The sequence below is a fragment of the Maylandia zebra genome, linkage group LG7 (genome assembly GCF_041146795.1).
Source record: "Maylandia zebra isolate NMK-2024a linkage group LG7, Mzebra_GT3a, whole genome shotgun sequence".
Taxonomy (NCBI): Eukaryota; Metazoa; Chordata; class Actinopteri; order Cichliformes; family Cichlidae; genus Maylandia; species Maylandia zebra.
In genome coordinates, this window is record NC_135173.1 from 69,436,236 (window position 1) to 69,449,702 (window position 13,467).

Genomic DNA, 13,467 nt, shown 5'->3' on the forward strand with positions numbered 1-13,467 from the left:
AAAATGTTTATATCTGTTCCAGTCACTTCCTCTGCCTTTTCCAAAAGAATTCTTTGATAAGTTAAACAGTATCTTTGATATATTTATTTGGAATAACAAAAAACCTAAATTAAGACTTCACTTGTTGTAGTTAGTGATATAGATATATTACAATATATATTAGCAATAGTATAGATATGTGAGTATATTACAGAAATGGGTCTATTATGGTATGTTATAATGTACACGGTATGAAGTATGTTGTGAATATTCTATAACTATAAGTATGTACAGGCTGTAGTGAGTACAAGCTATGTACAGGCTATGAAAAGGATATAAATATGAAAAACTATACAGAATATGAAATAAATAACTTTACAGAATCTGAGATATACAGCTATACAGAAATGGGAACTATGCAAGTTGTAAACAGTTGTAGGATTAAAGATTATCGAATGTACAGAATGATTATTTACACAGAGCTATACAGTAGTGCAGTTAAGATAAGTGAGGGTGTGGATAGTTTCTACAGAGGCTATATAAAGTGCTAGTGGTTGTGAGTGGTGGTTCAGTCCATGTTATTATTGTGTTTGAGGGTACAGTTGTCCATTGTGGGTGTGTGTATGTTCAGTCCATGAGTTTAACGTGGGTCAGATGTCAGGAGGCAGAGTTCAGGAGTCTGACAGCTGTGGGGAAGAAGCTGTTCCGGTACCTGGTGGTCTTAGTCCGGAGGCTCCTGTGGCGCCTCCCAGAGGGCAGGAGGGTGAAGAGTCCATGTGATGGGTGACTGGGGTCTTTGATGATTTTCCCAGCCCTTTTCAGACACCGCTTCCTGTAGATGTCTTTTATGGCAGGAAGTGGTGCTCCGGCGATGCGCTGGGCAGTTTTCACGACCCTCTGCAGTGTCTTGTAAACTGTATGTATGTATAAGATGTTCTCACCTACCTGTGAGTCCAGCGTTTGGGTCCTCCTTTCTTCACCCACACTGCAACCACTGACAGAATGACACGACCCCGCCTTGTGGACCCAGCGGACTCTGAACTTTTCGAGCGGCAGGAGGCAGCGCTCCTTCACTGGACGGAGGAGATTAGGGGAAAACAGCGGCTCTTCGTGGAGAGAGAGCACGTCTTTGCAGGGACTCGTCTGGCTCTGGGCAGGCCTCGGGGACGCCGTGTTCTTCCGCCTGCTGCCTCTCCTGCATCGAAGCATTCACCGCGGAGAGTGGGTGTCACTGGCCAAGCTTCAGCTGCTCACTCCCTCACTGCTCTGCTCCTCGAGGGAGGCAGCCGACGGGCAAGTCGGCTGCTTCACTCACCAGACTCTCCGCCTCGCCACGGCACAGCGGCTCCGTCTCCCACCTCCGCTCAATGGAGGCTCCCGTGCCAGAGGCTCAGCTGTTTACCCTGCCCGCTTCCTCTTCCCGGAGAAAGCGGCGCAAACGCCACCATAAAATGGACTATTTTGAGGAACTCCCGGTGGTGAGTTCCAGTGACTGTTTTCCACACTCGTCATCCGTTTCCTCACTTAAAACAAATAATAGACTTATCTCTGATTCATGGTGAGTTTCCCTCCTGGATGAGGATGTGGATTGGGAAGTTGTTTTCTGCTCTGCTCCCTCTGAGCTGGTATTTATTTAAGACAATAACAGCACTTCAACACCCCCAAAGACTGTTCAGTTAAAGACTGTGAATAGTGGTGGCAGAAGGGCCAGAATAATATTGGATAAATCTGTTGTCACGATTCCTGGGTACGCAAACCCTAGGTCTGCTTATTCTAAGACTGTTTTATCTAAGCCGGCTTCTTCACCTACCTGTCAGCCTGTTCCGGTTTCATCAGCCCAGGCCACTCTTAAAAATATTCATGCACCTAAACCTGCCAGTATCACTCACCCTGTCATTATTTCCACCTCTATCAGTTAGCCAACACCCACACCTGTGCCAGCGCCCAGGCTGAGGGCAGCTGTGACCCAGTCCGCTCCTGCACCTGTTCATGTTCCTCGGGTGGGTGTGACTGATGTCCAACCACCTCCCGTGCCTGTCCCAGCGCCCAGGCTGAGGGCAGCTAGAACCCAGTCTGACCTCCCTAGAGGCTCGGAAGAGCTAGCCTCTCCACCTGTCAGTCTACCACTTCATCCACCTCCTGATCCAGCCTTTCACGCACTAGCACTATCCCTGGTCAGGCTAGCTGATCTGTTTCCAGCTCAAGCACCAGATTTACTAGCCCAGGTTTCTGCACCCGCTGGCCCTGCCTGCCTCCAGCCAGAGGCTCCCACGCTATTGCCTGCAACTGCTCCTCCGCCGGCTCCCACGGTGTCGTCTGCAGCTGCTGCTCCGCTGCAGCCTCCTCATACACGTTGGATTTGGCATCAGCGACCACCTTCCAGGCCGCTGACTGGACCTTGTTACCGGTGTGGCCGGCCTCTGGACCTGCTCAACTGCCGCCACTGCCTTCCACGTGGCCGGCCTCCGGACCTGCTCAGCTGCCACTACTGCCTTCTACGTGTCCGGCCTCCTGACCTACTCAGCTGCCGCCACTGCCTTCCACGTGGCCGGCCTCCAGACCTGCTCAGCTGCCACCACTGCCTTCCACGTGGCCGGCCTCCGGACCTACTCAGCTGCCACTACTGCCTTCCACGTGGCCGGCCTCCTGACCTACTCAGCTGCCGCCACTGCCTTCCACGTGGCCGGCCTCCAGACCTGCTCAGCTGCCACCACTGCCTTCCACGTGGTCGGCCTCCGGACCTGCTCATTCGCCTCAGCTGCTGGCCACACAGCCGCCCAGCAGAACTGTTTTGGCTCAGCTGTTGGCCACGTGGCCGCTCACCAAAACTGTGCCTGTTTGGACTCTGTCTGTAGTCCCAGCCTGCTTCAAAATGGCCACCATCATTCTGTGCCCAAATCCTCCACCATCTCATCACTGAACAACTGGCAACCGGTAGCCCTGACCCACATCACTGAATTGAATTGAAATGTAAATCCTTCACCATAGGGAGAGGGCAACCAGTTATCTTTTGGGTCGAGTCAGGGTTACACTCTCAATGGTAGTGCTATAGAAGGACACCATCAGTTTCTGTGTGATATTATTCTTCCTGAGAATTCTCAGGAAGTACAGTTCTGTTTTGGACCTTCTTCAGTAGCTCAGAGGTATTTATACTCCAGGACAAGTTCTCCTCCATGTGGACTCCCAAAAAACGAAAGTCCGTCACCGTCTCCACACAGTCTCCCTTTATAGTTAGGGGTGAAAACTCTGTCTTTTTCTTTCTAAAGTCAATTATAAGTTCTTTGGTTTTTGAAGTACTGAGAACAAGATTGTTGATTTTGCACCAAGACACCAGTTGCATCATCATCATGAGCAAATGTTTCGAGAGGCTGTTCAGGGACTTCATCTGCTCTGCACTATCCAACTGACTGGACCCTCTACAATTCAGATACTGCCACAACAGGTCCATTGATGATGCCATAGCCCTCACACTACATACTGCCCTGTCACACCTGGAGAAGAGAGACACGTATGTGAGAATGCTGTTTGTAGATTACAGCTCAGCATTCAATACCATCGTTCCCTCGAAGCTGGACAGGAAACAGCAGGATCTAGGATTGAACAGCTCCCTCTGCTGCTGTATCCTTCACTTCCTGTCTGAGACGCCAAGTGGTCAGATTGGCAGCTTCACCTCATCCCCCATCATAATGAACTCAGGTGCTCCACAGGGGTGTGTACTGAGCCCTCTCCTGTACTCACTCTACATCTATGACTGCACGGCCACTAGCAACTCCAGCATCATTGTGAAGTTTGCGGATGACACTACAGTGGTGGGTCTTATCACCAAAGGTGCGCTAACCAGTGCCCTGACCCACTGGTGTCGAGACAACCATTTCACCCTCAACGTCGCAAAGACAAAGGAGTTGATAGTGGACTTCCAGAGGTGCAGAGAAGCACACACCCCCACCACCATCAACTGTGGCGAGAGTGAGCAGCTTCCGCTTCCAAGGTGTACACCTGGCAGAGGATCTCACATGGTCAGTACAAAACAGTGAAGAAGGTCCAGCAGCGTCTCTTCTTTCTCAGGAGACTGAAAAGATTCGGCACGAGCCCCCGCATCCTCAGGACCATCTACTGCTGTGCCATTGAGAGCATCCTCACTGGATGCATCACCACCTGGTATGGCAACAGCACCGCCTACAACTGCAAAGCTCTCCAGAGAGCTGTACCAGTACATGTGATGTGACAATAAAAGTGATTTAATTTTGATTTGATTAATTATTTTATCTGAGCTGAGCACTAAATCAGATAAAAAGTCTGAGAAATCAGGTAGACGATAGATGATAACGAACAAGACTGGCCTTTTTACATCTGATGTGGACAAGGATAAGCATCAGGCTTTCAAATGAATTAAAAATCTGTCTTGGTCTTTCATTAATTAATAGGCTGGTGTGAAAAATTGCTGCCACACCTCCCCCTCGGCCTGTGCTTCGAGATTTCTGGTAGTTAGAATGACTCGGGGGTGTTGATTCATTTAAACTAACATAATCATCCTGCTGCAACCAGGTTTCTGTAAGGCAGAGTAAATCGATTTGTTGATCAATTATTAAGTCATGTACTAACAGAGACTTGGAGGAGAGAGACCTAATATTTAATAATCCACATTTCACTGTTTTACTCTTTGGTTCAGATGTGGATACTGTATTGTTCTTTCTTTGTGATTGTTTATGTTTAAGTTGTTTGTTGCTGGTTTTTAGTTTGTTTTTTGTCTGTTTGGGAGCTGACACAGTCTCTATGGAGATGGGTTTTTGGGGGGGTAGCAGGAGGAGAGAAGCTGCAGAGAGGCGTGTAAGACTGCAACTCTGCTTCCTGGTCCCAACTCTGGATAGTCATATTTTGGGGGGTTTAATAAATTTGTCCATAATTCTAGAAATGAGAGCTGCTCCATCTAAAGTGGGATGGATGCCGTCTCTCCTAACAAGACCAGGTTTCCTCCAGAAGGTTTGCCAATTATCTATGAAGCCCACATCGTTTCTGGGACACCACTCAGACAGCCAGCAATTTAAGGAGAACATGCGGCTAAACATGTCACTCCTGGTCTGATTGGGGAGGGGACCAGAGAAACTTAGATCCAACATATTATTTTTCCAATAGTATATATTTTTTTTAATACCATTTGTATGTTTATAGTGGTGCAGAACTGGGCTTTTATTTTCCCAAATGTCTGCACTGAGTAGGAGATTGTACATGTGTATAGAAAAAAAAAAAGGATTCTACTCTATTCTATTAGGGTAGAGATCTGTTTTAGTGTGTGGGGCTGTGGCCTCAGGTTCATATTATTAAATGGTGATTATGAAGCAGTGCATTTCAGATAATTTTACAGAGTAACATGAAAGTAACGTAACAAGTAGACCAACGAATGTCTTTCTTCTGGGTGTAATTAAGTAACATACTGCAATACTTTGAAGAAAATTGCTCTGTGTAATATGTGTAATAATTACTTTGTTGAGTGACGACACCAACACTGATCACAACAGAGGGAAGCACCTCCAACATGCACAAACATGTGACCCGCAGCATGCAGTGAATGTGCATGAGTGTAATTTCTTTGATATGCTGATTATTGATGGTGGTGACTCTCAAAGTGGAGCCAGTGAGAACTGATAAGGGAAGGAATTGAATTGATAAGTGATATCAATAATAGAACTGAAACTGCTAAATTCTTATCAATTCGAATCCCTAGTCAAGATTGAATTTAAAGTTTTCAATTCACTCAGCCTTACAGACACTCAAGAACCAGCGCTCCTTTACACTGAAAGTTAAGGTAGCTCAGGCACCTGATCAAGACATGTTTAAGTTGCCTCTCAGTGGAGGTTTAGTGGGTTGGGTGTCCAGCTGGGTGAAGACTGTGGGTTCCACCAAAAAAGGGACACATTAGAGGACACAGGAATACTTGGTGCCCCGATGAGGTTTTGCATACATGTAAGCGGATGAAAGGATGATAGATGAAGTTTCTATGTTTTGTTGTCACCTTTGCAGTCCTGGGTTAAGGCGTTGCCATGGTAGCCAGGTTTGCAGTGTTGGCAGTGCAGGCCAATTGTGTTGTGAAGGCAGTGTAGACACTCTCCTGTTGTGCTGTTACATGAGTTGGGATCATCAGGGTCGATGTTGTTGTTGCAGGGACACTCTTTACAGACTGCACCTGGCAATGTCAGATCACCATAGAAACCAGGGCTGCAGCTGTCACAGCTTACACCTAAAAGGGAAATGGAGAGTGATATATTTTATGTGTCTTTCCAAAAATCTGCTGATAAACACTGACTCTTAGCATCGCTGCTGTCTGTCTGTCTGGTTGCCTCTTTTATGTAAAGAAGGTAAAAGTAAGTAATGCAAACATACTGGCTCTTACCTGTGTGCCCCTCCTGGCACTTACAGATGAGCCTGAGGGACTGTGGGTCATGCTGACAGGAAGTGGCGAAGAATCGCCCACTGCTCAGAACATCTGGACACAAACATGGCTGACAGGCCTGTCTGGAGATTGGGTCACCATAGTAACCCTCAACACACCTGCATCAAAATAGGTTTATCATGATTACCTGAACAGGTACCGACCCTCAGCAGTAAGTACTGGCACACTTATTTCCTGAGTAAATCTAATTTATATAAATTTACTCAGAGACGTAGCAAAGACATTTTCAGAGGGAAATTTTCAGCTGAAAAAAACCCAGCTGAGTTACAGTAAACAAAGGTTCCTTTTTTGAAATTGCATCTACTTGCAGATAAAAGCTGCATAGCTGAAAACTGAAAACCCAGCCCTTTGTCTAATTCTCTCTGTTCTTCATCATTATGGAGTATAGTATGTACTACATCTCTGAGTCGAGGAGAGGGCCTAAGGGTACATCTGTCACCATCTTACAATGCTGTGATTGCAGCCATTCCCGAACTCTCTGTGAATGGTACTCATGGCCATTGATCATGATAATTTTGCATATTAATGATTAAGGACCTGACCTCACAGTCCATTGTTTGTCAGTGACTAACCTTTCACAGCTGGGTCCAGTAGTGTGCTCCCTGCAGTTCAGACAGTCTCCGGTAAATCCATCACACACCTCTGATAGCCCATTACATTCACACGATCGACATGAAGGGAATCCCCAGAATCCCATCTGACAGCGTTTGCAGCGCTGACCCGTAATCTCTGAACGGCATGCACACTGACCACTGACCTGATCGCACAGCTCTGACACAGAGCCATGGGGGTCACAATTACATCCTACAAAAAGGTGAGAATTCATTGTGAATCAACTGTCAGACGCTCAGAGAGAAAACGAAAGGCAGTGTTTCCCCTCTGGTTTGGGTTTCTTACGTTTGCAGCCTTCAGGTCCAAAGCCAAACGTCATTGGGGCACAGGCATCGCAGCAACGACCAATCACATTGGCCTTACAGTCACAAAACCCACCCAGTTTACTGCAGGATGGTCCAGTAGAGCCAATAACATTACACCTGCAAACTGACCACAGGTAAAACGCAGATATAAACATATGAAACACTCATCTTTTCCATTGTCTCAGTCCTGGATCATCTCAGTCCAACTACTTACGGACAGCTCCATTGTGGATTTGTGCTGAAAGGCTCACAATGAGTCCCTCGCAGACTTCAGGTAGCGACTCCTGAGGGCCAGGCTTGACAGCCAATCCAGTACAGTGAAACTGGTGAAAAGTGTCGAGGTCGCTCTGGGAGCAGAAATTTTGGACTGACCCAATTCTATTAAAAAGACTAATCTGAAAAAAGGGGGGCATGATTAAACATGTAGAAATCACCTCATGTAGACACATCCCATCATTTAATTTTGAAGAGAAAAATTTAAAATTGAAACCATGCAATCTTCCCAAATTTATTTATCTCCTCAGCTATGATTGGACAGTTACTGTTAGTAGGAGGATTTCAGGGAATATGTCAATCACTTTATCTGAATAGATGAAGACCTCCTTACCGAGTCAATTAGGATGTGTGAACTATCAGATCTGGGCTGTTTATAAAAGGTGATATCCACAAAATATTGACCTCCAGCATTTAGACAGAGCAAAGAGTCCAGAATACCTCGTCTGGAAAAACAAAAAGAAAAAACAAACAAAAACTGCTGCTACTGAGACACAATCTCTGACACAAGTACACTATTAAGGCTTCAGAGAACCTTGGAGCTCACATAAGTACAAATGTGTAAGAATGTCTCTGTACGTGGAACCAGGAGTACAAAGGCACAACATTTGGCTCATGTGCGTTAGCTGTAGCTGCTGGCTGTCTGCTGTCGTTTTATAGATGTTCTGTTGAGAGTCCTCTCTCAGTACATCCTGGTATGGTTCACAAGCTGCACTAGGACTGACAACAAAGTGCTGCAAAGTTTATTAAATCATCACACACATGCAGCTACGCCCTGTCACTGATATGCACACAGAGCCTGCTGCCTCAGCCACAAACATGATGTCACCCACAGGCCACCTGATCATGGCCTCTATTAACAACTCACACAGACACTGTACAATATCCTGTATGTCTGTGAAGGTTCTCAGTCATCCAGGTCATCGTAGTCAAAGGAGCTTGCAAAGAAAGGCGTCTGGACTTCTTTAAGTTACTTGAAGACGGATGAGAGGTGAAACGTCTTCAAGTAACTTAAAGAAGTCCAGACGCCTTTCTTTGCAATATCCTGTACAATTTGCTAGTTTCAAAGAACCTGCTTAATTTCACATCTGAATAGTGTTGTGGCAGATTTCTTTTCTCATGTATTAATCACATATTTAATCATATCATATTATTTATAGTAATATCACTGTCACGGTCCTGGGTCCCCTGACCCAGCGTTTTTAGTTCCTTGTGATGTTTGTAATATTGTACTTGTGTGAGTTATTCTATGGTTTCTAGTTTCGATCCCTTGCCCTTCATGTTTCTCTGTGTCCCCTCCCTCTGTTCTGTGTAGTCTGTGTCGGCATGTTTGAGTTCCCCTCTGTCCCTCGGTTCTTAGAGTCCTCTGCCTTATGGTTTATGTCTCTGTTTCTTAGTTGCTTTCTCCACTGTGCCAAGCTTGCGTCTCTGTATGATACTTCCTGTTTTACTTTGATGGTCCGTGTGTCACGATCCCGGGTCTTATGACCCAGTGTTTTGAGTTCTAGTTCTTTTGATGTTTATGGCGTATGTTTAAGCTTATTAGCTTGTTCGTTTGCTTATTAGCTCCCCCTTGTGTTTTCAACCCCTGTGAAGTCTCCCTTGCCCTTCGTGTGTTTCATGTCTGTTGTCTTATGTTGTCATGTGTGCCTCTCATTATGTTTCCTGTTTTATTGTGAAGAGGTCTGGTGTTTCTGGGTTCATCATGTTCAGTTTTACTCTTCCACTGTGACGTCGTTATGTTCATGTGTCAGCTGTTTCCCCATGTGTTGCCACTTTCCTCATTATCCTCCTGTGTCTATTTAGTCCGTGTGCTTTCAGTCATTCTTTGTCATGTCGTCTGCTCATCCATGTCTCATCTCCAGGTATCTCTGTCAGTTCACTATGCTTAAGGTTTTTCATGTTTAGTTTTAGTTCACCCAGTTTAGGTTAGTGTTTAGTGTTCACCTATGCCCTCTTGTTTGTACCCTCGTTGCTAGCCTCAATAAACGGCTTGTTTTTGTTAATCCACGCCACGTTTTTGGTCTGCGTTTGAGTCCTCTTTTGCAACACTTACAGTCTGCCCTAGCCAGACTGTGACAGGACGACCTGACCGTACAATGGACTCAGCAGACCGCGAGCTCTATGAGCGTCGGGAGGCAGCCTTCGCCCAACTGGAGGAAGAGCTCCGTTGGAAGCCGTGGCGTGCCCCCGACTACGAGCGCATTTTCCACGGGACTCGGCTAGCTCTCGGAGGTCCCAAGAGCTGCCGAAAGTCCCCGCCTGTTGCGCTGCCTGCATCCAAGCCTCGCCCGCTTCAGGTGGGAGTCCTCCGTGTGGCTTCAGGCGCTCACACTCCAGCCTCGGTGTCACCGTTCTGTGCACCAGAGGCTCAGTCGCTCGCTCCGCCAGCTTCCTCGGTTCAAAGGAAGCGGCGCACCCGCCGCCATAAACTGGAGATTGCTGAGCAACTCACGGTGGTAAGTGACAATAACTCTTATTCTCACGTCCCGTCTGACATTAACAGTAACAAGCTCACCTCTGATCCGTGGGGAACTTCCCTTATGGATGATGACATGGACTGGGAACAGTTATTTTGCTTTGCTCCCTCTGAGCAGGGAGAGATTACAGACAATAACCGCTCACCTAAGTCTGCACATGCAGTTAAAGGAAAAACTGTGAACACTTCTACCAGGTCTAACACACTCAGTTCAGATCCCGTCTGTTCAGGTTTTGTCAGGTCTGGTTCAGTCATCCCCGAGTCAGCTCACTCTAGAACTGTTAACCCAAGGACTTCGAAGCCTGTTAATACTAAGATTGTGAGACGTGGTGGGAAGGATGGCGGATTCATTTTTGCTAGGTCTATTTTTGTCGACCCAATACATGTTGACCCTGAGCCTGCCGATTCTGAGACTGTTTTTTCTGAGCCTGCTCCTTTTCCTGCTCATGTTCCTCCTCCCGGGGCAGCTCGGGCCCAGCTTACCTCTGCACCCGTACCCTGGGGGACGCTGAGGCCCAGTTGGTCCCTGCTCTGGTTTCCAGGCCGGCTGAGGCTCTGTCCATTTCTGCACCCGTACCAGCTCCTCGGGTGGGAAGGGCAGTTGCCCGGCCGTTGCCGGTGCCTGTCCCGGCTTCCGGGGTGAGGGGGGCTGTGAACCAGTCCACCCCTGCACCCATGCCGGTCCCCAGGGTGAGGTCAGTCAGGATACAGCCCGTCTCCGCACCCGTACCTACTCCTCGGGTGGGAGTGGCTAGTGTCCGGCAGGTGCCTGCACCCGTTCCTGTTTCTACTGAAGGCTCTGTCTGGTGCCAGCCCTTAAGGGGGGGGGGGTACTGTCACGGTCCTGGGTCCCTTGACCCAGCATTTTTAGTTCCTTGTGATGTTTGTAATATTGTACTTGTGTGAGTTATTCTATGGTTTCTAGTTTCGATCCCTTGCCCTTCATGTTTCTCTGTGTCCCCTCTGTTCTGTGTAAGTCTGTGTCGGCATGTTTGAGTTCCCCTCTGTCCCTCGGTTCTTAGAGTCCTCTGCCTTATGGTTTATGTCTCTGTTTCTTAGTTGCTTTCTCCACTGTGCCAAGCTTGCGTCTCTGTATGATACTTCCTGTTTTACTTTGATGGTCCGTGTCTTATGTGAATGTGTCCTGCTTTGCTCGTCTCGTCCAGCCTGATTACTCCCAGCTGTGCTCTCCTACTGTGTCTCATTCCCTCGTTATCCCTCTGTGTATTTAAGCCCTGTGTTTCTCTTTGTCAGTGTCGTAAATTCCCTCATGCTGTGTGTGATGCTCTCCGTGTTTCCTGGTATACTTTATGATTAGCTTTCCCAGTTTAGTTTTGTATTGCCTGTGTTCTATTTTTCCAGCAATTAAAGCTGTGCTTTTGAGTTCAAGTTCTGTCCCCGTGAGTTTGCGTTTGGGTCCTCTCCTGCCTGCCACACAGCCGAAACATGACAATCACTTTCTCACTTTACTATAGTAAGAGCACTCCTGTCCATAGTTTACATGCATGTGGAACGTAAACACAGTGAGGCCGTTAAACAGATAGTGGGAGTCCTGCTTATCAGGGATGTAAATCCTTAGGTGATGCCAAAGCAGAAAACAAGGTCATAATTCTCTCTGAGGGAGGAGGTATTGCTCCACGTGAGAGGGGCCAACATGTAAGAGTTTGTGAATGTTCTTTGTCTGTGTCTCTGTATATATGATGTAAGGGCGGTGGCCACAATTCAGAGATGGTCCTGGTGTTTCACTGGGATGCTCTCTCCATATTGCAATATGTTTATTAAACCCACTTCAAATCAAGCTCACTGGGTGTTTTGCAGGTAATTGTTAAATTTTCCATAACAATTTGCCGTTGTCAGGCAGGATTCCTCCGGTGAGTTTCGCTGAACTACGGGCACACAGTGACTGGCCATCAGCAGCAGGACCAGACGGCATCCCAGGTCGTATCCTAAGAGACTGCGCATACCAGCTAGCTCCTGTGTTCACTGAGATATTCAACATCTCTTTATCTCAGTCGGTGATCCCCACATGCTTCAAAGAGTCCATCATTGTTCCTGTCCCGAAGAAACCCCACCCTGCTTCTCTCAATGACTATCGCCCTGTAGCCCTCACCTCAGTAGTGATGAAGTGCTTTGAACGCCTGGTCAGAGACTTCATCATTTCTTCACTACCAGACACACTGGACCCACTACAGTTCGCTTACCGTCCAAATCGTTCCACAGACGATGCCATCTCTCATCTCCTCCACACATCACTCACTCACTTGGACACTAGAAGGGGGAATTATGTTAAAATGCTCTTCATAGACTACAGCTCTGCATTTAACACCATAATTCCCTCCACACTCACCACCAAGCTGGAGCATCTGGGACTCAGCTCATCTATGTGTCAGTGGATCTCCAACTTCCTAACTGGCAGACCACAGGCAGTAAGGATGGGCGGACATGTCTCAGCCTCCACCACTCTCAGCACTGGAGCCCCCCAGGGGTGTGTTCTGAGCCCCCTGCTGTACTCTCTGTACACATATGACTGCGTGGCCACTACCAGCTCCACCACCATCATCAAGTTTGCTGACGACACCGTCGTGGTGGGCCTGATCTCTGATAACAACGAGACGGCCTACCTGAAGGAGATTAGGAATCTGGAGAACTGGTGCCAGAGGAACAACCTCCTTCTAAACATCAGTAAGACAAAGGAGCTGATAGTGGACTTCAGCACTAAGCAGGAGAGGAACTACCAGACCCCCGTCATCAACGAGTGCCCAGTGGAGAGAGTGGACAGCTTCAAATACCTCGGAGTTCACATCACGCAGGACCTGTCATGGTCCTGTCACATCAACTCCGTGGTGAAAAAGGCCCGACAGCGTCTCTACCACCTCAGACGCTTGAGAGACTTCCAACTGCCCTCCAAGGTGCTCAGGAACTTTTACTCGTGCACCATAGAGAGCATCCTGACGGGAAACATCTTAACCTGGTTCGGGAACAGCACCATGCAGGACAGACGAGCTCTACAGAGGGTTGTGCGGTCAGCTGAGCGCACCATCCGCTCCGAGCTCCCTGACCTGCACTCAATCTACAGCAGGCGGTGCTGGACCAAGGCCAGGAAGATGGTGAAGGACCTCAGCCATCCCAACAACAGACTGTTCTCTCTGTTGAGGTCAGGAAAGCGATTCCGCTCCCTGAAGACCAACACAGAGAGACTGAGGAGGAGCTTCTTCCTGCAGGCGATACGGTCTCTCAATCACACCACCACACAGTACTGACCCACACATACAGTTCTTACACACACACTGGACTTTCTGGACTTTGTTTCCACTTCATCACTTAAATCACGCTGCTGTCATTGTGTATATGCTGCTGTTATTGTGTATATA

General features: G+C 47.6%; 1 protein-coding gene across 4 annotated transcripts in view; it reads right to left on the minus strand.

Annotated features, from left to right (window-relative positions):
- The window catches only part of lamb4 (laminin, beta 4), a 69,486-nt gene that overhangs the window by 19,609 nt on the left and 36,410 nt on the right, over positions 1-13,467 (minus strand). For all 4 annotated transcript variants that reach the window (XM_076887011.1, XM_076887008.1, XM_076887010.1 and 1 more), the window contains 6 exons: positions 7,952-8,063; positions 7,559-7,739; positions 7,325-7,468; positions 7,000-7,231; positions 6,368-6,525; positions 5,990-6,214 (listed from right to left, as the gene is read on the minus strand). In XM_076887011.1, coding sequence (XP_076743126.1) covers positions 5,990-6,214; positions 6,368-6,525; positions 7,000-7,231; positions 7,325-7,468; positions 7,559-7,739; positions 7,952-8,063 — 1,052 coding nt within the window. The remainder of the gene's footprint in view (positions 1-5,989; positions 6,215-6,367; positions 6,526-6,999; positions 7,232-7,324; positions 7,469-7,558; positions 7,740-7,951; positions 8,064-13,467) is intronic.